This window comes from Bufo gargarizans, chromosome 7 (genome assembly GCF_014858855.1).
Source record: "Bufo gargarizans isolate SCDJY-AF-19 chromosome 7, ASM1485885v1, whole genome shotgun sequence".
Classification (NCBI taxonomy): domain Eukaryota; kingdom Metazoa; phylum Chordata; class Amphibia; order Anura; family Bufonidae; genus Bufo; species Bufo gargarizans.
The window spans coordinates 11,386,591-11,410,993 of record NC_058086.1 but is presented as its reverse complement, the minus strand read 5'-3'; the positions used below and the strand labels follow the sequence as shown (position 1 = coordinate 11,410,993).

Below are 24,403 nucleotides of genomic sequence, written 5' to 3'. Positions count from 1 at the left end.
GCAGGAGCACTAGTCTCATGAATGTTCATGGGCATCTCTTGTACAACCACGTTCACAGGGCATGCGCAGGAGAGTACCACATAGCCTGTGTTGGATCTAATGAGACCTAGGGATGACTTTCCCTGCCTGAGATAATGTCAGTCAAGCTGCAGGACGCAGAGTCGGGAGGGGAAACCTTAATTTGAAGGAGGAAAACGTTGGCCTCCTTGACTTGAACAGATTAATTTGCATAAGATTAGAGAAAATTAAGATTAAAGAAGATTGCATTTTAATTTACTAGTTAGAAAACCGCAACAAGTGCTAATTGCAGAGCTCCATAAGTACAAGAATGAGGTATTGTCGCCAGTTAAAAAGGCATCTCCAAGGTGGCAGGTTCCCCTTAATCAAAGAATAAATTGTTTAATCACTTGCATGCCTTTCCACAATTTTTGAGGGAATTATTGGTAACAAGTTAAGTGTTTTTAAATTCATATATTTATTATTAATCTTTAGCCAATTCCCCCATCTGTGTCCATACTTGATCCAGCAAGGTGCAGAGACACAGCAATCATTTCATACCACTTGGGGTACATTTATGACATGTCAGACATTACTATAAGGGTCACAATGAAGAGATTTACCGTATGTGCTAAATTTCATGGAGAGGTTATCTGCAATGAGTAGAAAGAATGCTTGTAGACGCTAAGTCCTATTTCAGTGGAAAGCTGGTGTGCTTTATAGACAAGTCTTTTGATCAGAGAACTACCGCACAAGAGTAGTGCAGAATATACAGTATGTCCAAGTGGTAAAATAAAGTGGCTACAGTAGTGGTTTTGCTGTGATATCTGAGTTCTTCAAAGACGGAAGAAATGCATAGCAATCAAAAATACAGACGTTTTAGAGGCTAATGTAATGTTATTGGAACCGGGATATAATGGGAATTTTTTTGCTTTATAATCCCACAATGACCAACAACTGAATTATGTATATAGAGTAATGATGGGTTTGGAAGGTGAAGGTTATGAGATTAGCTTTCTGTAGGCCAGGATTATTTTTTTTACTTGTTTAAGGATAATGTTCTAAATTGTGGAACCTCCCTAACTGCAATAAATGCAGTGTTAGAGCTGCTGTATAATTAAAAAAAGTGTCTATGCTTTGTATTTCTCATAGCATTGCCATATTTATGGAGACCAGTCCTAGTTACAGAATGTCTGCTCTGAGATACATAAAGGATTCCTCCAAGTTGAACCTCTCATAGTCTGTCACTTGACCTTCTGTGGTTTTAGAATAACACTAGCATAGGAGCGAATGCAGGAGAATGCATAAGGAGATATTTCTCGCGTGTTGATATAATTGTTTTCCAGATGAAGGTATTCAATGTTAGAGTCCCCTTCTTCGTCAGCACTGCAGATGCAGTTTGGAGACACGAACCTACGCAAAAATAAATATGGTGCTTAGCACTTCTGAAATTGCTATGTAACTAATTGAAATGTAACATACAATACTAACAAAAGTGCATACATCCATAATACAACTGAATATCAGAAACATTATCCCTTTAAAGAAAAATGCCCCTTTCTCCACATAGGAGACACTTTTTCTCCTCCCACCTCCCAGATGGATTACTCACTCACACATTTCACAGCTAAAATTCATCTTGAGAACAAGATGAAGGATCTTGAGAACCAAGACTGAAGGATAAGACACATGGTGCTCATAGAAGTTTATGGAGATGGCAGGGGAGAAGTGAGCTGCTAGAGGGAGACAGAGGCACAGGGACACTTCTGCAGAAGTTTTCTATCTTAACCCAGAGTTGGATTAACAGCTACATTGCTCAGTACAGCATAGCAGCTAATGTCCACCAACTCTGCTGAGCTCAGGATAACTGACCATTCCATATACATGTTCCATATACAGCTACTTCTATTGAACACACACAAAAACTTTATTCTGAAAAATTAGTGGATTCTACGTGATTTGTTATATGTTGGTTGCATGTCCATGCCAATAATGGGACTCCATGCATTTGTATAGACTGCAGCTATCATAAAAGTGTTGCTGTAGCACCTATCTTTTCAGAGGTATTCTCCTTAGGATCATTGCTGCCAGAGGCACCACATGGAGTGACTATATTGCCCCAGTCACTAGCTAAACACTGAATATATTGCAGCATTAGCTAGAAGCCATATTCTGGTGACATTTCTATTGTTAGACAATGTTCTGTAAAGGTATACGTTACTTTGCTTTTCACTTACTTAATTTTATTGTTGTTCAGCCTCAGTATATGGAGGTCTTTCATGTCTTCCATTCCAACAGGTATGGTTGTTAGCTGATTATAATCCAGAAATACTTCTCTTAGTGAGTGATATGCCCCGTGAAATGAAGTTGGGTCTATTCCATCATTGTCAAGCTTGTTGAAAGACAGGTAGAGATATTCCAGCCCTGGATGTAAATGTGCAAACACATAACCTGGAATCCTTTCAATTTGGTTGCCGACAAGTACGAGGTGTAGTAAAGACTTGGGCAGATAAGATGGTACTTGGTAAAGCTTATTATAGGAGAGATCTATTGATTCCAGGTTCCTTTGGGGAAAATGATAGAAGAAAATGCAACAATGAGTAGCATCTGTTTAATTGAAAAAAAAAGTATATGGCTATGTAATTCTATTTAAGCAATGTCCTAATTTGCTGACAGAATTGCCAGTACTAAGGCAGGGAAGTTCCTGAAAATTTAAATGGCTGTGAAGGGTCACCATAAGAGCTTTCAAGGGGCGAAAACTAAAAAGGAACCATCCTCATCAATCTCCCAGAGGTTCCCGCTGCTCTCCAGTTCATGGTCCACATTCTGCATGCCGTAAATGCCAGGAAAAGCCTGCTCAGCCAGTCACTGGCACTCCCAGCTTGGAGAAAGTGCAGAGCAGACGGGAGTGGAGCAGCTTTGGAATGGCAGCTGTAGGGGATCAGTGAGGGCGAGTATGACTTCTTTTGTAACCCCCAATGTGCTATATACAGTGTAAAATAAAATCCTACCACTGGCCAACCCCTTTCTTTTTATATTTCCTATCCAGGGACGTACACAGATCTCATAGGCCCCCATAGCAAAACTTAGCATGGCCTCCCCAACCCTCCTCCCCCCTGCCCTACCAATTTCTCGGTATGTGTGCATCAGTCACTCCCAGGCAATGCAGAGCACAATGCACCAGATTTCTGAGGAATTTACAATTTTTTATTTATTAAACAGAAGAGATTTTAGCTAAAAAAAAAAAAAAAAATATTGGACAGGTGCTTCAAAAAACATGGTGCTTGTCCTGAGCAAATTTCTCAATGTATTTACAGCAGACCACTGGCATAAATACATTGGTACATTCTCCAGCTTTAGGCCTCCTGCACACGACCGTTGTGTGCACCCGTGGCCGTTGTCCCGTTTAACGTGTTTTTCTGCGGTCCCATTGACTTTCAATGGGTCCGTAGAAAAATCGGAAACTGCACCGTTTGGCAGCCGCATCCATGATCCGTGTTTCCTGTCCTATTTTTTTTCATGGCCAACGGTTCACGGACCCATTCAAGTCAATGGGTCCGTGGAAAAACATGGATGCACACAAGATTGGCATCCGTGATCCGTTGCCGTAGGTTACTTTCATACAGACGGATCCGAAGATCCGTCTGCATAAAAGCTTTTTCAGAGCTGAGTTTTCACTTTGTGAAAACTCAGATCCGACAGTGTATTCTAACACAGAGGCATTCCCATGGTGATGGGGATGCTTCAGGTTAGAATATACTAAAAGAACTGTGTACATGACTGCCCCCTGCTGCCAGGCAGGTGCTGCCGGGCAGCAGGGGGCAGACCCCCCCTGTAGTTAACTCATTGGTGGCCAGTGCAGCCGGCCCCCCTCCCTCCCCTGTAGTTAATTCATTGGTGGCCAGTGGGCCCCCCCCTCCCCTTCCTAATAAAAATCCCCCCCCTATCATTGGTGGCAGCGGAGAGTACCGATCGGAGTCCCAGTTCAATCGCTGGGGCTCCGATCGGTAACCATGGCAACCAGGACGCTACTGTAGTCCCGGTTGCCATGGTTACTTAGCAATTTGTAGAAGCATTATACTTACCTGCGAGCTGCGATGTCTGTGTCCGGCCGGGAGCTCCTCCTACTGGTAAGTGACAGATCATTAAGCAATGCGCCGCATAGACCTGTCACTTACCAGTAGGAGGAGCTCCCGGCCGGACACAGACATCGCAGCTCGCAGGTAAGTATGATGCTTCTACAAAATGCTAAGTAACCATGGCAACCAGGACTGCAGTAGCGTCCTGGTTGCCATGGTTACCGATCGGAGCCCCAGCGATTAAACTGGGACTCCGATCGGTACTCTCCGCTGCCACCAATGATAGGGGGGAGATTTTAATTAGGAGGGGGAGGGAGGGGGGGCCCACTGGCCACCAATGAGTTAACTACAGGGGAGGGAGGGGGGGCAGGCCGCACTCGCCACCAATGAGTTAACTACAAGGGAGGGGGGGGCCGGCCGCACTGGCCACCAATGGGTTAACTACAGGGGAGGGAGGGGGGGCAGGCCGCACTCGCCACCAATGAGTTAACTACAGGGGAGGGAGGGGGGGCCGGCCGCACTGGCCACCAATGTGTTAACTACAGGGGGGAAGTCTGCCCCCTGCTGCCTGGCAGCAGGGGGCAGTCATGTACACAATTCTTTTACTATATTCTAACCTGAAGCGTCCCCATCACCATGGGAACGCCTCTGTGTTAGAATATACTGTTGGATCTGAGTTTCACGATCTAACTCATATCCGACAGTATATTCTAACATAGAGGCGTTCCCATGGTGATGGAGACGCTTCAAGTTAAAATATACCATCGGATTGGAGAAAACTCAGATCCGATGGTATAAAATGGACTCCTGACTTTACATTGAAAGTCAACGGGGGACAGATCCGTTTGCAATAGCACCATATTGTGTCAACGTCAAACGGATCCGTCCCCATTGACTTGCATTGTATTTCAGGACGGATCCGTTTGGCTCCGCACGGCCAGGCGGACACCAAAACAACTTTTTTTTTATGTCCGTGGATCCTCCAAAAATCAAGGAAGACCCACGGACAAAAAAACGGTCACGGACCTACGGCCCCCATTTTGCGGACCTTAAAAAAAAACGGTCGTGTGCAGGTGGGCTTATTGAAAGTACGTCACTGTCCTAGACCTAGACAGCACTGAATAGACCTATACAGCAGTTTTAAAGGGATTTCATAAAAGGTATGTTTGTACTATTCTTCCCAACTGCTGACAGACTGTTTCACTTAGATGTGGAGATGTTAAAGGGATTGTCTCACTTCAGCAAGTAGCATTTATCATGTAGAGAAAATTAATATAAGCAACTTACTAATGTATTGTGATTGTCCATATTGCCTTCTTTGCTGGCTGGATTAATTTTTCCATCACATTATACACTTCTCATTTTTATGGTTATGACCACCCTGCAATCCAGCAGCGTTGGTCGTGCTTGGACACTATAGGAAAAAGCACCAGCCTATATGAGCTCCAGCAGTCCTGGCTACCAGAGAAGCCAGCTCTTTCCTATAATGGGCAAGCACGGCCACCACTGCTGGATTCCAGGGTGGTCGTAACCATGGAAATAAGCAGTGTATAATGTGATGGAAAAATTAATCCAGCCAGCAAAGAAAGCAATATGGACAATACCATACATTAGTAAGTGGCTTGTATTAACCACTTCCCATCTGGGCCATTTGCCCCCTTCCTGACCAGGCCTAATTTTGCAAAACTGACATATCTCACTTTATGTGGTAATAACTTTGGAACGCCTTTATTTATCCAAGTCATTCAGAGATTGTTTTCTCGTGACACATTGTACTTCATGATAGTCATAAGTTTGAGTCAAAATATTTCACCTTTATTTATGAAAAAATCCCAAATTTACCCAAAAATTTTAAAAATTCGCAATTTTCTAAATTTCAATTTCTCTGCTTTTAAAACAGAAAGTGATACCTCATAAAATATTTATTACTTAACATTCCCCATATGTCTACTTTATGTTGGCATCATTTTGGAAATGTCATTTAATTTTTTTAGGACGTTAGAAGGCTTAGAAGTTTAGAAGCAATTCTTAAAATTTTTAAGAAAATTGCCAAAACCCACTTTATAAGGACCAGTTCAGGTCTGAAGTCACTTTGTGGGGCCTACATAGTGGATACCCCCATAAATGACCCCATTGTAGAAACTACACCCCTCAAGGTATTCAAAACCGATTTTACAAACTTTGTTAACCCTTTATGCGTTCCACAAGAATTAAAGGAAAATGGAGATCAAATTTTTTAATTTCACTTTTTGGGCAGATTTTCCATTTTAATCAAATTTTTTCTTTAACACATCGATGGTTAACAGCCAAACAAAACTCAATATTTATTACCCAGATTCTGCGGTTTACAGAAACACCCCACATGTGGTCATAAACTGCTGTATGGGCACACGGCAGGGCGCAGAAGAAAAGGAACTCCACATGGTTTTTAGATGCCATGTCCCATTTGAAGCCCCCTGATGCACCCTTACAGTAGAAACTCCCAAGAAGTGACCCCATTTTGGAAACTAGGGGATAAGGTGCCAGTTTTATTAGTACTATTTTTGGGTACATATGATTTTTTGATCATTCATTATAACACTTTATGGGGCAAGGTGACCAAAAAATTGGTTGTTTTAGCACAGTTTCTATTTATTTATTTTTACAGCGTTGACCTGAGGGGTTCAGTCAAGTGACATTTTTATAGAGCAGATTGTTACGGACGTGGCGATACCTAATATGTATAATTTTTCTCATTTATTAAAGTTTTACACAATAATAGCATTTTGAAACAAAAAAATTATATTTTAATGTGTCCATGTTCTGAGAGCTATAGTTTTTTTTTATTTTTTGAGAGATTTTCTTATGTAGGGGCTCATTTTTTGCGGGATGAGGTGACTGTTTTATTGGTACCATTTTGTGGGACATACGCGTTTTTGATCACTTGGTGTTGCACCTTTTGTGATGCAAGGTGACAAAAATTGCTTGTTTTGACCGTTTTTTTTTTTTTTTTTTACAGTGTTCATCTGAGGGGTTAGCTCATGTGATATTTTTATAGAGCTGGTTTTTACGGACGCGGCAATACCTAATATGTATACTTTTTTTATTTGTTTCACTTCAACACAATAATAGCATTTTTGAAACCAAAAAAATGATGTTTTAGTGTCTCCATGTTCTAAGAGCTATAGTTTTTTTTATTTTTTGAGAGATTTTCTTATGTAGGGGCTCATTTTTTGCGGGATGAGGTGACTGTTTTATTGGTACCATTTTGTGGGACATACGCGTTTTTGATCACTTGGTGTTGCACCTTTTGTGATGCAAGGTGACAAAAATTGCTTGTTTTGACACAGTTTTTTTCTTTTTTTTACGTTGTTCATCTGAGGGGTTAGCTCATGTGATATTTTTATAGAGCTGTTTTTTACGGATGCGGCAATACCTAATATGTATACTTTTTTTTTATTTGTTTCACTTTAACACAATAATAGCATTTTTGAAACCAAAAAAATGATGTTTTAGTGTCTCCATGTTCTAAGCTATAGTTTTTTTATTTTTTGAGAGATTTTCTTATGTAGGGGCTCATTTTTTGCAGGATGAGGTGACAGTTTTATTGGTACCATTTTGTGGGACATACGCATTTTCGATCACTTGGTGTCAAAAATTGCTTGTTTTGAGGGGTTAGCTCATGTGATATTTTTATAGAGCTGGTTTTTACGGATGCGGCAATACCAAATATGTCTATTTTATTTTTTCTATTTTTTAAATTTTTTTTTTTTATTCCTTACTTGGGGACTTTTTTTTTTTTTACATGTGAAACTTTTTTTTATTTTATTTTTTCAACCCTTTATTTTTTATTTTTTTTATTTTACATTTTTCGTCTCCCATAAGGTCATACAAGACCTCTGGGGGACATTTGCTTCACTTTTTCATTTTTTTTTCACTGTTTATTTCTCCTGTAACTGGGGCTGACATAGTAGCCCCAGTTACAGAAGAAATGCACCCCCCAGAGAGGCTGTACAGCATGATTCTGCGCTGTACAGCCTCAGAGCAGGGCTGATCGAGGTCTCTGAAAGACCTCACACAGCTCCTGCACTCTCCGGTCCCGGCGGTCGGAACAGGAAGCGCACAGCGCTTCCTGCTCTGCATACACAGCGCTCGGTGAGCGCTGTGTATGCAGCGATCCGGAAGGCAGGTACACCTGGGAACTGTCCCTACCTTATCTCTGGGTTGCCCTGCTGTCACTGACAGCGGGCAACCCGATCAGCAGCTGCACGATTAGCGTGCAGCTGCTGTTTGTGAAAGGACGTTTTAAAACGTGCTTTCAGAAAAAGAGGTCCACCCATAGGACGTTTATATCCTATGGGCGGACGGAAAGTGGTTAACTTTCTCTACATAATAAATGCTATTTGCTGAAGTGACACAACCCCTTTAATTTAACGTACCTGTACTTGTACCATAGCAATACATAAAGCAGGCCATATTGGAAATGCACCCTGGTTTTCCAGCCACTTAACTTACTTATGAAATATCCATGTTAAAGGAGGTATTCTTGTCTCCTCTAGTTGGTTATATCGTAGAACAACAGTATGGAGATTAACAGTATGGTTAAATGCAGTTTCTGCAATCTCCTCTATCAGGTTGCTTTCAAGATGGAGTTCCTGAAATATATAAAAAATACAATGTGTGTGATATATACATATATATATATATATATATATATATATATATATATATATATATATATATACCGTATTTTTCACTTTATAAGACGCACCCCAGATTTTAGAGGAAGAAAATGAGAAAAAAATATCATCCGACCTCATATCAGATCCTCAGATCAGAACCCCCATATCAGGACATCATATGAGACCCCCATATCTGCCCTCCTTGTCAAAACCCATATCAGACCTCAAATCGGCCCTTTATTTTTAACTCCTATCAGACCTCAAATCAGCCCTTTATTTTTAACCCTTATCAGACCTCAAATCAGCCCTTTATTTTTAACCCCATCAGACCTCAGATCAGCCCTTTATTATTAACCCCTATCAGACCTCAGATCAGCCCTTTATTATTAACCCCTATCAGACCTCAGATTAGCCCTTTATTATTAACCCCTATCAGACCTCAGATCAGACCTTTATTATTAACCCCTATCAGACCTCAGATCAGCCCTTTATTATTAACCCCATCAGACCTCAGATCAGACCTTTATTATTAACCCCTATCAGACCTCAAATCAGCTTTTTATTATTAACCCAAATCAGACCTTTATTATTAACCCCTATCAGACCTCAGATCAGAATAAAATAAAATAAACTCCTCTTACCTCTCCTGGATCGCGGCTCCGCTCTGGTTTTGGCATCTCGCTCCTCTGTCTTCTCTGGCCCCACGCTGCACTGTCACTTGACAGCATGCAGCATCAGGTCACAGTGCGCGGAAGGGTGAGTTCCGGAAGCGCTTGCTGCGCTTCTTCCCCGCTTCCAGCACCTAATGTATACTAGTGAGCGCTTCCATAATGGAAGCGCTCACTAGTATTCGCTTTATAAAAAGCACGGCCACTTTCCCCCCACTTTTGGGGGGAAAAATTGTGTCTTATAAAGCGAAAAATACGGTATATAAAAATATGTATATGCGTGTGTAATATATACTAGTCATTTTTTAACTGTGTAGATTAGAAAGGTTAAGAAATAGTGAAAGTGCAGCACTCCTCCAATTCAAAGCATTGTGATAATTGATTCAGAAGGCATCAATACAAAGTGTGGTTTCTAATCTCCAGAGTCTTTTTTTCAAGCTTGCTGTCTCTGTCTCATTCGCAGTATGTGGGATTGCATGGTTTGAGAGGAGAGAGGAAGCAGCACTGGAAGACAGCTAATCAGGGAACATCAGCATAAGGGCTCATGCACACGGCCAATATCCGTGTGCGATTTCCGCAGATGGATGCAGACCAATTTAACTTGAATGGGTCCGTGATCCGTCCACACTCATTTTTTTGCTATATTTTTTTGCAGTGTGAAGGCATGGAGAGAAACCCCATGGAAGCACAGTGTAGTGCTTCCATGTGTCCGTTCCGTACCGCATCTTCTGGATTGCCGACCCATTCAAGTGAATGGGTCCGTATCTGTGATGTAGTGCATGAGCCCTAACTCTTGATATCACATCAGGAACATTCACTAAGGATGGAGAGGGCAATTTTAAAAAGCAAGAGGAAAAGGTGCCTGTGAACATCTCCAACTGCTTAAGGCTACTTTTACATTAGCGTTTTTTGCGGATCTGTCATGGATCTGCAAAAATGCTCCATTACCATAATACAACCGCATGCATCAGTCATGAATGGATCCGGTTGTATTATGTCTTCTATAGGCACGACGGATCCGTCATGAACCCCATTGAAAGTCAATGAGGGACAGATCCGTTTTCTATTGTGTCAGAGAAAACTGATCCTTCTCCATTGACTTACATTGTGACAGGATGGATCTGTTTGGCTCCGCACCACATCGCGAAATGGTGACTGATCGGAGGTAAACTGATGCATTTTGAGCGGATCCTTTTCCATTCAGAATGCATTAGGGCAAAACTGATCAGTTTTGGACCGCTTGTGAGAGCCCTGAACGGATCTCAGAAACGGAAAGCCAAAACACTAGTGTTAGTAGTCAATTTGATTGCTTTTTTTTTTTTTTTTCATTCATTCAAAAGGCATGAAGCTCAATATTTAGTTGAGGGGGTTGTCTCACAGTTGAACATCATTGAGAGTATCTCTAGCTCAGGACCCTCCTCTGTTAAGTAGGAGAGCGAGCAGCTAGTGATCTACAAGGTTAGTTTTATTCTGAGTTTTTGTTTGTTGGCTTATACAACCCCAGAGAGAGATTGGAGAATTAAAGGGGTTTTCTGAGACCTTTATACTGATGACCTATCTTCTAGATAGCTCATCACTATCTGATCAGCTGTTTGAGAAGGCACCGGTGCTTCTGTGAGTGCCTTTTCCATGCTCACCAAGCACAGCGCTGTAAATAGTTTAACGGCTGGTTGTCATTCAGCCTAAGGAAAGCTAAGAGTTCCTCTGCCTTCTCAAACACCTGATCGGTCAGGGTCCCCACCGATCAGATACTGATGAGCTATAGGATAGGTCATCAGTATTAAAGTCTCGAAAAACTCCTTAAAGGAGCTCCAAAGGAGCAAGATTTATATAATTGAATCGACTGTTGGTGGATTGCTCACCTCAATAGATGCTGGGAGTCCGTGTGGTATTGTCCGGAATTTGTTTCTACCCATACGCAAATAACTCATATGCTGGAGAGGCTTGAAGGCTAAGGGACTGACATTGGCTTCACTCAGTTGATTGCCCTCAAGTTCCAAAGTTACTAAGTTCTTCAGATCTAAAATGTAAGAATCATGCTTATTAGATGGATGGGCCGTTAATGCCAGCTTTCTATTCCTTCTTGTACACTCTGTAGGGTAGGCTTTTTAAAAGGGTATTTTAGTCCTTGTGCACATATAGGCACAGGTCAATGCACTATACACATTCATAAAGATCATAACATGTTCCTGTGAACAACATAACAGACTTATTCTGATTCAAATATATAAAAAGAATTGTGATGTGTTTAGGATTACACTGTGGGAACACTAAATTACCTTTTAGACTGTCTTCTTCGAGACTACCAAGTTTATTTTCATTCATTTTAAGTTCCTCCAAAGACGAGGGCAATTCCAATGGGATCTGTTCAAGGATATTTCCATCCAAATACAAACGTCTCAAATTCTTCAGTGACTTTGAAGCAAAGCAGAAAAACATCTATGGCTGAGCATGTCACTTGAATCCTGGTATACAATTACATGACTACAGTGCAAGCAAATGTATTTAGCATGACCGCTTACTAGGAAATCCATGTGACAGCTCCGCTTTTTACAACCAGTACATTATTACATGTACCACTGATTCGGTCTATAGATCTTGAGAGTTTCTTTTATGGATACAAAACTATTGTCTATGGATAAAATTGGTATTCCTCCTCTCATTGTATTTCTCTTTGCTACTATAGCAGCACGGTGTCTCAGTGGTTAGAACTGTAGGGCTACATTCCTGGGTTCAGATCTGACCAAGGACAATGAGTCTGATTGTTCTTCCTGTGTTTTTGTGGGTTTCCTCTCACTTTCCAAAAACATACTGAAAGGTTAATTTGGAATTTAGATTTTGAGCCCCAAAGAAGACAGAGAATGATGTGAGTGATGACCATCTCTGTATGGCACTGTGGGAAAGTTTGACTTTAAAACAATAAAAAAAAATTGTGCCACCAGCACTTAATTTTTTGTCACAGTTTACTAGCACAGTATGGGAGCCACATATTTTGTGCCGTGAACAAGACTGGATTCTAGTAGAATGGGAAAACTATTTGCAGGTAGCTCTTTCTTTCTTTGAAGGATATGTACACCTTTGGGGGCAATTTTTTTAAATATTGCATTGTACTTATTTCGAGTAGGGATGAGCGAATAGACTTCAGACTTCAAGGTACCACTTGGAACCGAACTTGATTTCGGGAAATGTTTTTTACAGTCTAAATCAATTTCTGAAGTTTATTATGTGAAGTCTCGCAAAGTAATAACTTCGGCTCATCCGAGCCAATACATTCTAATACTGTATGGAGTGCTTGCTCCATACAGTATTAAAACAAAATTGTATGCAAATCGACTTTGGATGTTTCATCCGAAGTCGATTCACTCATCCCTAATTGTGAGCTAAAAATCATCTTCATTATGGAATCCTGTTTTGTGTACATAGCTGAGATGCTGTAGTAGCAGCCTGTGGATTTCCTGTCTTTTCCATCAGTTAGGGAGCTGACGGGCTCTTTATCTCTGCTCTCTGACCTTCTAAACACTCATTATAGCTCAGTTCTTATCTATGTGTTTAAATAAGTGTTTATGACCTCTTAATAGTTTAGATGCAAGGTTTATTAGATGTCCTGCACAAAGTGAAAATACCAGTCACACAGTTAGAAAAACAGTTACAGACGTGGACAAAATTGTTGGTACCCTTTGGTCAATGAAAGAAAAAGTCACAATGGTCACAGAAATAACTTTAATCTGACAAAAGTAATAATAAATTAAAATTCTATAAATGTTAACCAATGAAAGTCAGACATTGTTTTTCAACCATGCTTCAACAGAATTATGTAAAAAAATAAACTCATGAAACAGGCATGGACAAAAATGATGGTACCCCTAGAAAACACAGAACATAATGTGACCAAAGGGACATGTTAATTCAAGGTGTGTCCACTAATTAGCATCACAGGTGTCTACAACCTTGTAATCAGCCATTGGGCCTATATATATGGCTCCAGGTAATCACTGTGTTGTTTGGTGATATGGTGTGTACCACACTCGACATGGACCAGAGGAAGCAAAGGAAAGAGCTGTCTCAAGAGATCAGAAAGAAAATTATAGACAAGCATGTTAAAGGTAAAGGCTATAAGACCATCTCCAAGCAACTAGATGTTCCTGTGAGTACAGTTGCACATATTATTCATAAGTTTAAGATCCATGGGACTGTAGCCAACCTCCCTGGACGTGGCCGCAGGAGGAAAATTGATGACAAATCTAAGAGACGGATAATCCGAATGGTAACAAAAGAGCCTAGAAAGACTTCTAAAGAGATTCAAGGTGAACTTCATGCTCAAGGAACATCAGTGTCAGATCGCACCATCCGTCGTTGTTTGAGCCAAAGTGGACTACATGGGAGACGACCAAGGAGGACACCATTGTTGAAAACGAATCATAAAAAAGCAAGACTGGAATATGCCAAACTACATGTTGACAAGCCACAAAGCTTCTGGGAGAATGTCCTGTGGACAGATGAGACAAAAATCGAAGTTTTTGCCAAGGCACATCAGCTGTATGTTCACAGACGAAAAAATGAAGCATATCAAGAAAAGAACACTGTCCCTACTGTGAAACATGGAGGAGGCTCTGTTATGTTCTGGGGCTGCTTTGCTGCGTCTGGCACAGGGTGTCTTGAATCTGTGCAGGGTACAATGAAATCTCAAGACTATCAAGGAATTCTAGAGAGAAATGTACTAGCCAGTGTCAGAAAGCTTGGTCTCAGTCGCAGGTCATGGGTCTTGCAACAGGACAATGACCCAAAACACACCGCTAAAAACACCCAAGAATGGCTAAGAGGAAAAAATTGGACTATTCTAAAGTGGCCTTCTATGAGCCCTGACCTCAATCCTATTGAGCATCTTTGGAAGGAGCTGAAACATGCAGTCTGGAAAAGGCACCCTTCAAACCGGACACAACTGGAGCAGTTTGCTCATGAGGAGTGGGCCAAAATACCTGCTGAGAGGTGCAGATGTCTCATTGACAGTTACAGGAAGCGTTTGATTGCAGTGATTGCCTCAAAAGGTTGCGCAACAAAATATTAAGTTAGGGGTACCATCATTTTTGTCCATGCCTGTTTCATGAGTTTATTTTTTTACATAATTCTGTTGAAGCATGGTTGAAAAACAATGTCTGACTTTCATTGGTTAACATTTATAGAATTTTAATTTATTATTACTTTTGTCAGATTAAAGTTATTTCTGTGACCATTGTGACTTTTTCTTTCATTGACCAAAGGGTACCAACAATTTTGTCCACGTCTGTAACCCTTTATGACAGAATGGCTCAATAGTTTTAATAAAGGCCAATTGGAAATTAGATTTTTAGCCCAAAATTAGTAAAATGCAATCATAAACAAAAATTGCCTTCCAAGGGTGTACATAGCCTTTAAGTGTCTTTAGCTGTTTGTAAGTCTTAAATCCAAAAAAGTCAGTGTAGGTGACTAGCATGCACACAGAGATGACACATTCAGCAGAAGGGTCCTGCGCAAAGGCAGAGTAGAGGCCACCTCCTAAATGACCAGGCTTGAAAAGGGCTTAAACAGGACCTGTCACCACTCCTGACCTGTCTGTTTTAATAGCTTTATGCATTCCCCATGTAATAACAATTCTGGAGATTCTATTCTTATGGCTCTGTGCTGTGCCACTCCTTTATTATTTCTAATAGTAGATATGAATGAAATGCTATTAGCCGTCAGTAAGGGTACAGAGGGGTGGTAACAAGTTTGGGGGGTGTACCTGCATAGCCTGAAAATGGCAGCACTGATTGGATAGAGTGAGCCTGAGCAGGTACACCCAACTGGTTACCTCCCCTCTGTACCCTTATTAGTGATGGCTAATAGGAATTCATTCATATCTACTATTAGAAATAATAAAGGAATTACACAACATAGAGCCAACATAATCCCCGTTATGGCATTAGAAACCCAGTGACCCAATCGTAAGGAAGGGGGGTTCTCCTTTCCTATATTTAAAAGCTGGGATTGGAGCTTCTACCAACCCTAGCTGTAGAGCAGGAACCTGTTTTTTTTTTTTATCTAGTCCTGGTTTAACTGTACTCTGCTACTATTTTTCCTCTAAGGTAGCATTGGCCCCTTTGCAGGTTCCACAAGTGAATGGGAGCAGAGCTTGCAGTACACTGGAACAGCCACAGTGGACGGAGCATTCTGCTTCCAGGCCATTCACTGTCATGTTTCCTGGTCCTGCAGGTGTCACAAACAATTGATCGGTGGGAGTGACAGGTAGATGAACTAATATAGATGTACTACACTGAGGATAGGTCATCAATATCTAAAAGGTAGATAATCCCTTTAAGGTACATTTACTTAAGTTGGAGTTAGTTTTTCATTCATTTATTTCAACTTTTGTCTTGTGTTTTTTTTTAACAATATCACCAGGCAACATACCTTAAATGCAACTGGATCTATACCGGTAGACATAAGTTTGTTCTTGCTGAGATCAATCTTTTCTAGATTAGGCATTCCATTAAATGCCTCCTTTGGAATGGAGGTAATAAAGTTTCCTAAAAAAAGATAAAGCTTTTATTTCTGTCTTTTGTCTTTCATACAATGCATTCAGTCTAGTACCTAAATGTGCTGTGCAGGATTATAAAAACACGGCTGCTTTTGTGCAGAAACAGATCCTCACTTGTCACAGATTACCGTTTTTTTTGCTTTATAAGAAGCAAAAGTGGTGGTGGGGGGTCGCGGTGTGTCAGACAAATATGGAAGCGCTCATTAGTACAGTGGAACAGGGAGTGGTGAATACAGCACCCTTGGTGCTGGCTTTACTCACCGCTCCCTGGTCTTCTGCCGGCGCCATGCCATTCTCTGCTGTGTCCTGACTGTATACAGCATCAGGACGTAGTGCAGTGTCAGGTCGCAGTGCTGCAGGAAGAGCGCTCTGGATCTCCCAAGTGGCGGTGCCGTCTGGACCAGCAGAGAAGAAGGTATTTATAATTTTTTTTTACTGATCTAAGGTTTCACTGTATCAGTTCATGTATAGAGAACACTGTCAATCATCCTGTGTGGGCAGAGTGAACAGGACGCTCACTGTCTCTTCTAGGAGTCTTGAACTATTCATATAATACTTTCTTGTCTGTTTTATATGTCTTTGGATTACTGATAGGAATCAATGTACATGTACACATATTTTGACCACTGGCCAAGTGGGATGTTCTTTACTTTGCTTCATTAGATTTGTTTGAAAATTACTAAATCTTTAGGCCATTGTATTAAAACTAAAGACGTTCTGAAAATTCTTATTGGAATTGTAGTTCCTTTCATACCATAAATGTTTTTTTGTTTTTTTTTTGCTTAATGTTCCTACCATTAGTACTGAGGGTGTTTCTTTTCTGTCAGGGACCCAGCTATCTATGCGGAAATACTCTGGCCATGGTGAAGGGATACCACTGTATGGCATCAGTCTGCTGAGGCATCCGTTTAACGTATACGTTTTTTGTGTGTTAAAAGGATGGGAAAAACTTTATGTGAACCCAGCCTTCGACTGGAAAGTCTTGTTCTGTAAAGGTCACTTCTAAGCATCTCTCATTAACCTGACAGGCAGGATTGCAATAAATGGTATGCCCTACATATAGATAACACAGGATCCACCATTTGCAGTTTCTCTCCTCCTCCCAGCACAACGCCCTCAGGTTTACAGGTTTCTGTGGTGCCTGTGGCAGATGTGCACCATATTTCTGAATGCTGTTAACAGCAGCTCATGCAAGATGGCGGCCCCCACCATGATACTATACAGAAAATAAATTAAAGGGAGTCTGTCACCAGGAAAGCCATTGTTTACTATCCCAAGCCACTCTGTGCACCCTTGCTGCTCCTGCTGCCTCTGCCCGCCCCTTCCTCTCCTTTTTGATTGACAGGGCCAGGCAAGGAGGCTATGCAGGAAACTGGCCTGTCAGTCAAAGAGAGGGAGGGGCTGGCAGAGGAAGCAAGCGGAGAAAGGGTGCACAGAGTAGCTTGGGCCCACCCTCAGTGCACGTGAGTGCTCATTTGCATATGGATTAAAAGTACTTTAATCGGATTGCCAAGTAAAAGTTATCTTTACATTCAGTTCAGCTAGCCCTACAAGCTACTGTGTCTGTTATAACAGTGAATTTCCTGGTGACAGACTCCATTTTATGCCATAAATGTCCAGATGGAATGTACCCCTTTGAGTCTACAGACTATGGTACAATGATTGCTATAAACTCATTTACTGAGAAATATGCAGCTATAAATGTCATCATCACCCACTGGGCAAGTAAGCTCAGCTAGTAAGAGTATTATTTGATAGTGCTTACCTAGAAGGTCCAAGCTCTTTATATCAGGGTCTGATATTGGAGGCACACCTGTCAGTTTTGCATTGGAGCAGCTAACTGTAATTTCTGAGATGAAGCAACCAGGAGGCAGGGGGGGATGGTGGACTTCTGTTGGCCGGCGTGAACCTGGAATACGTCGTCTAGGTACTCTAAACACATCACCTCTTAAGTTATAGTCATCATCTTCATCACTGTCATTATCATCTTCATCATCTTCGTCTACTAAACCCAATTCCTCTCGTTCTCTTTGTTTTCGGTCCATTGCTAACCGGTTCGCTTCCTCTTCTCTCCTATCTTCTTCCTTTTTCCTCCTTTCCTCCTCTTTTTTCCTCTTCTCTTCTTCCAACTTACGCCTCTCTTCTGCTTCGATCCTCAGCTCTTCTTCTTCATATGCCTTTCTTCTTTCTTTGATGCGCTTGGCCTCCTCATCTGTCTCAGTTTTTCTTGTTGGGTCTTTCTGGGGCCTTTTCTTCTCTTTTTTCTTTTGCTTCTTTGGTCCTTCTGCCTTTGGCCTTTCTTTTTCATGCTTTTCTTCTTTCATAAGTAGCTCATCCATTTCTTCTGGCGTATGGGGTAATTTCATAAGAAGTATATTATTGGGTTCATTTGGCTCTGGAGAATCACCTGACAATTCAAGTATATTGTCCACTGAAATACTGTTAAGTGCTTAAATAAGGTGGTGGCCCAAGTAAAGAGAAAATGAGAGAATACAGTAATAATAGATCAGAACTTGGGTTAGTATATTCTTAACATCATTCCCACAAACATGGTTTGTATTTTCATAGTTTGAAGCAAATTAAATTAGACTTATTAGGGTATGTTGACATGGTCTTTTTTCCATGCAGAATTCAGCACACATTCTGTGTTGAAATCCACAGAGAATCCCCCTCCTGTTTTCAATCTGTACTGCCATTCATATGAACTTAAGAGGAGTAGAGGAGAGCGAAATGGGCAAAATTGGCTACTCACTTAATGCTGTTGTGCTGAGCGCACAACATCTCTGCATGCATATAAAAGCTGAAGGCCTTGGCTGACAGATGCCGTCCCTCCGGAAAATGCACAGAAGACAGCTGTCACAACTGGAGAAGAAATGGGAACTTCTGGCAGCCCTCCAAAGACGAGAGGATTCACAGAGAGCATAGAAAGAGGATTTTATTGGTGCGTTAGACTACACTTTTCAGGATCGCACTGATCCCTTTGCCATGTAAGATGCATCTGATTGCACTGATCCCTTCATTAGGTAAGATACACATGATCACACTGATCCCTTTGTTAGGTAAGATACACATGATCACACTGATCCCTTCGTTAGGTAAGATACACATGATCACAATGATCCCTTCGTTAGGTAAGATGCACATGATCACACTGATCCCTTTGTTAGGTAAGATACACATGATCACACTGATCCCTTCGGGTAAGATACACATGATCACACTGATCCCTTCGTTAGGTAAGATGCACATGATCACACTGATCCCTTTGTTAGGTAAGATACACATGATCACACTGATCCCTTCGTTAGGTAAGATACACATGATCACAATGATCCCTTCGTTAGGTAAGATGCACATGATCACACTGATCCCTTTGTTAGGTAAGATACACATGATCACACTGATCCCTTCGGGTAAGATACACATGATCACACTGATCCCTTCGTTAGGTAAGATGCACATGATCACACTGATCCCTTCGTTAGGTAAGATACACATGATCACACTGATCCCTTCGTTAGGTAAGATACACATGATCACACTGATCCCTTCGTTAGGTAAGATGCACATGATCACACTGATCCCTTCGTTAGGTAAGATGCACATGATCACACTGATCCCTTCGTTAGGTAAGATACACATGATCACACTGATCCCTTCGTTAGGTAAGATGCACATGATCACACTGATCCCTTCGTTAGGTAAGATACACATGATCACACTGATCCCTTCGTTAGGTAAGATGCACATGATCACACTGATCCCTTCGTTAGGTAAGATACACATGATCACAATGATCCCTTCGTTAGGTAAGATGCACATGATCACACTGATCCCTTTGTTAGGTAAGATACACATGATCACACTGATCCCTTCGGGTAAGATACACATGATCACACTGATCCCTTCGTTAGGTAAGATGCACATGATCACACTGATCCCTTCGTTAGGTAAGATACACATGATCACACTGATCCCTTCGTTAGGTAAGATACACATGATCACACTGATCCCTTCGTTAGGTAAGATGCACATGATCACACTGATCCCTTCGTTAGGTAAGATACACATGATCACACTGATCCCTTCGTTAGGTAAGATGCACATGATCACACTGATCCCTTCGTTAGGTAAGATACACATGATCACACTGATCCCTTCGTTAGGTAAGATGCACATGATCACACTGATCCCTTCGTTAGGTAAGATACACATGATCACACTGATCCCTTCGTTAGGTAAGATACACATGATCACACTGATCCCTTCGTTAGGTAAGATACACATGATCACACTGATCTCTTCGTTAGGTAAGATACACATGATCACACTGATCCCTTCGTTAGGTAAGATACACAGGATCACACTGATCCCTTCATTAGGTAAGATACACATGATCACACTGATCCCTTCATTAGGTAAGATACACATGATCACACTGATCCCTTCGTTAGGTAAGATGCACATGATCACACTGATCCCTTCGTTAGGTAAGATACACATGATCACACTGATCCCTTCGTTAGGTAAGATACACATGATCACACTGATCTCTTCGTTAGGTAAGATACACATGATCACACTGATCCCTTCGTTAGGTAAGATACACAGGATCACACTGATCCCTTCATTAGGTAAGATACACATGATCACACTGATCCCTTCATTAGGTAAGATACACATGATCACACTGATCTCTTCGTTAGGTAAGCTACACATGATCACACTGATCTCTTCGTTAGGTAAGATACACATGATCACACTCATCCCTTCGGGTAAGATACACCTCGGGTATCTTCTGCACCAATAAAATCTTCTTCCTATACTCTCTGTGAATCCTCTTGTCCTTGGAGCGTCACCAAAAGTTCCCATTTCTTCTCCTTTTGTGACAGCTGTCTTCTGCCATTCATGTGGCCATGGATTTACAAACTGCATTGAGATGGGACATGTTTTCATAATGAAATCTAGCTGACTTTGCAGTGGGTGACTGTATATGGGTGACTGAATAAGTCTAATCAATAGTCAAATCCAAGGCATTCAAACTATCAATCAGAAACCTGAAGGCCAGCCTCGAATTTCTGCCATGGATTCAGCAGCAGTGCCTTCTCTGTATTACCACTGGGTTCCAGCCTTGCACTTTGTGCATATGCCATCCAGATGTTGTGAGCAAGGCAGGAGACTGAATGATATCAAACATTTTACAACCTGAAGGATATACGATGTTTATGTATTAAAGAGTGGATAATGTAAAAGAATGACCAGAAGACTTATATGAATGACTGCTGCTGTGCGCCACTGGCATTTATAAACTATAGGGATCAGTATGCCAGCCCCCATGAATATTATAATGTTTAACCTGTATGGGTGACTTTAGACTTTCACGCCCAATATTGGATTTATGTCTTGTAACTTAGAATCTGCCCATCCAGCCAGCCACTCCTACTAGGCTCTGTGCTCTTTTGGCAGCTTTTTGTCCATATGCCCTTGATCTATCCTACGTCCCTGAAAACACATAATTGTACATATGAATACGCAATGTTTAATTGTGTATTCATGTGTACTGTACATTTTCCCCTTTAACTGGTACGCTTCCCCCGGGCTAGCTATAGGCCCATGACTACTCTGCTAGTAGTTTGTGGGAAATAATGTCAGTGACATTTTTTAATTATACGATGTGGTAGTTAAATATTTTAGTAGCATGCATTAAAACCAATTTGTTTCTTAGCTTCAGGAACCACAAGTTTTCAAGGAGCTCATTGAAGTTTCTTACATTTGGCTTTGAATATATGCGTATGTGAGATCTACTGTGGTATAATGCAGAAGTCCTGTGCATCTGTTAGCATGTATCATAATGTAAAGTGTTAGAAAGTATCAAGCATAAATTGGCCAACGCAAATTTTTTGTTTGCTGCCAGGGGCAGCCCATGAACTTGCATAATTGTGCAAACATTAACAGTGACACCGGATAGACTTCCATTCTAATCAGGTAATATGATCCGATGAGCGTGCATAGCTGAGCGGTACTCGGCCTTACCCTGAGGGGTCCAAACGGCTGGTCCACAATGTATGGGTACCAGCCGTGTGCACTCCGTGCTGCGGATGTGGACCCATTGACTTGAAATGGTCCACGATCCACAAGATATGGCCAAAGATAGGACATGTCTTTTGTGGAGCGGAGTCACAGATTTAAAGCCCACTGAAACACTACAATGCGCTTCAGTGGGCTTTTCGGTCTGTTTCTCCTCACCAAATAAGATAATGTCCTATCGCCGTATCTTGTGGATCGCGGACCCATTCAAGTCAGTGGGTCTGCATCCGCAGCACGGAGTGCACACAGCCGGTGTCCGTGCATTGCGGACTGCTATTTTGCCCTTAGACTGGGGCTACACCTAGACTTTTTGTAGCACCTTTGATTTTTAAAGAGGTTTTCCAGGCTCCTGATATTAATGACTTATTCTCAGGATAGGTCATTAATATCTGTATGCTGTCCCCATCCATATGTCCGTCCCGTAAATGATAGAACATGACCTATTCTTGTCCGTTTAGCAGACAGCAATAGTCATTTCTATTAATGGGACTGAGAAAAATGTGGATTGCACACAATAAGTATCCATCTTTTGCAGATCCCCATTTTGCGGACCACAATACGGTCGTGTACATGTGACCTTAGTAACAGTTGACCTCACAGTATTCATCTCATCTTCAGTGGTTAATGATTGGTCTCTTGATCAAGCAAATGTAGTATCACATGTCAGCCTTTCATATGATGGCTCTTCAATCTGACGTATAGAGAGATGCTAGATTTCAACCTTGTTTTTAGTGAAAGTGGGTCACCTGCTGTTAGACAGTGTGAATTATTCCATACCAGCCTGACTGCACACTGGACAGCATTCGCCATCCGGGATCTCAGTCTTGGGACAGGTTAGAGGAGGGCACACCGTTTCATCACAGATCTCATTCCCGTTAGAACACATGCAGGTCACACAAGGCTTCGGGGACCACACTGCCTTATCATACATGGCTATACCATTTACCATGCAGTGACCTTTCTTTGCTGTGAGAGAGAGAGGAAAAAAAGAGAAAATGATTCCCATTGCAATAAGAAAACTAAATATTATTGGTTGCGTTTAATTGCAGATATGTTATGTGAATTGCATTCTTTCCCTATAGATTACACATTGAAATACACTGTTGAGTCCATGAATATTTTATTATAATCTGGGCTCCTAGTTCTGCAAGGACAGATTTAGAGAACTGCTCCATTTGTAGTGGACAAATGATGACAGAGTCACTGTACTTCACACAATTTCATTTACTAGAGAATGGTGTAATTTGCAAATTTCTAAATCATTTCATTTACAAAATATGTCTGCATCCACTTGGGGAAAAATAAGCTGTAAAGTCATGGCCACTAGGGGTCTCACCTCCACCTAACTTGCTGTCCACTGCCTGTTGTCAGGCAAGATCCGTCCCTGGTAACAGAGACTTAGAAGACAGCTAAAAGGAAATGGGAGCGTCAGAGCTAGCTGATATCTTGAGCCTGATAAAACTGCTTCTACACTGCTTATGAACATCACACTGCCCTTCTTTAAGTGTGATTTATCCCCTTCCACCCAGCAGCTTTCTAAGCTTCTTAGAAAAAAACAAACAGTGGGAAGTAAGATCACTGCATATTGTACCCACAAGAGGAAAGATACCCACTGCTTCTAAGTGAAATGCATCTAGCTGTGCAGCTGAAACGGGGAATAATATGGTTGAAAGAGACTTCACAGTTATGATTGTACAAAGAAGCACAGCCATTATGCAAACTTTTTCTGAGAGCTCAAGTATGCTTTTAAAGATGTACAGTAGTTATATTAGTAATGGTGATAATCCAAGCACACTTTATCTGCACTCAGGTAACCAAGGCTTATGGCAGCTCAGTCACAGATCATAGCTGGGGCAGCATGTTTTAAATGTTTTCAATACAATGAGCAGGTGAATAAATCCTAGCTAGACACCAGAAATCCAGTCGCCAACCCCTTCTACCGATGAGATTGATGGCTGATCCTGTTGATAGCAACAGGGCCAGACGAATTTTCATGTGTATTAATATAATGGGAAACATTTGTAATGTGTTTTTACCACAGGGACTCAAAGCACAGGGATACGGTAATTGTGTGGCGGGGCCGACTCCCTGAATAGTCAGTGGCTGCCTTATAGACGCTTGACCCAAACATACCACTCATACAAAGATCAATTTCATGGGAAGCCATTTTGTCTATTTGTATATTTTTTTGGAGTGTGGTCAGAAACCAGAGTAAAAACCCAGAGGAAACCAAATCAAACAGGCAGAGAACATACAAACTCCATGCAGATGGTCAGATTCGAACCCTGAACACCCGTGCCAGTCCTAACCACTCAGCCACCATGCCTCTCATAATACAGTAGGGTAGACCGACTAAAA

The 24,403-nt window shown here is 41.4% G+C and overlaps 2 protein-coding genes across 9 annotated transcripts in view; one reads left to right on the top strand and one right to left on the bottom strand.

The window, feature by feature from the left end:
• LOC122943759 (centromere protein P) overlaps positions 1–24,403 on the top strand; it is a 400,675-nt gene that overhangs the window by 287,288 nt on the left and 88,984 nt on the right. The window lies entirely within an intron of this gene.
• Positions 457–24,403, bottom strand: part of ECM2 (extracellular matrix protein 2) — a 55,446-nt gene continuing 31,499 nt past the window's right edge. For 3 of the 5 annotated variants that reach the window (XM_044301747.1, XM_044301748.1, XM_044301749.1), the window contains exons 3-10: positions 22,823–23,011; positions 17,724–18,407; positions 15,832–15,947; positions 11,685–11,820; positions 11,268–11,425; positions 8,571–8,710; positions 2,235–2,561; positions 457–1,410 (exon numbers count right to left, since the gene is read on the bottom strand). In XM_044301747.1, coding sequence (XP_044157682.1) covers positions 1,242–1,410; positions 2,235–2,561; positions 8,571–8,710; positions 11,268–11,425; positions 11,685–11,820; positions 15,832–15,947; positions 17,724–18,407; positions 22,823–23,011 — 1,919 coding nt within the window. In that variant the 3' untranslated portion in view covers positions 457–1,241. Of the gene's footprint in view, positions 1,411–2,234; positions 2,562–8,570; positions 8,711–11,267; positions 11,426–11,684; positions 11,821–15,831; positions 15,948–17,723; positions 18,408–22,791; positions 23,012–24,403 lie in introns of those variants that run through there. The other 2 variants (XM_044301750.1, XM_044301751.1) reach the window with 2 other exon arrangements.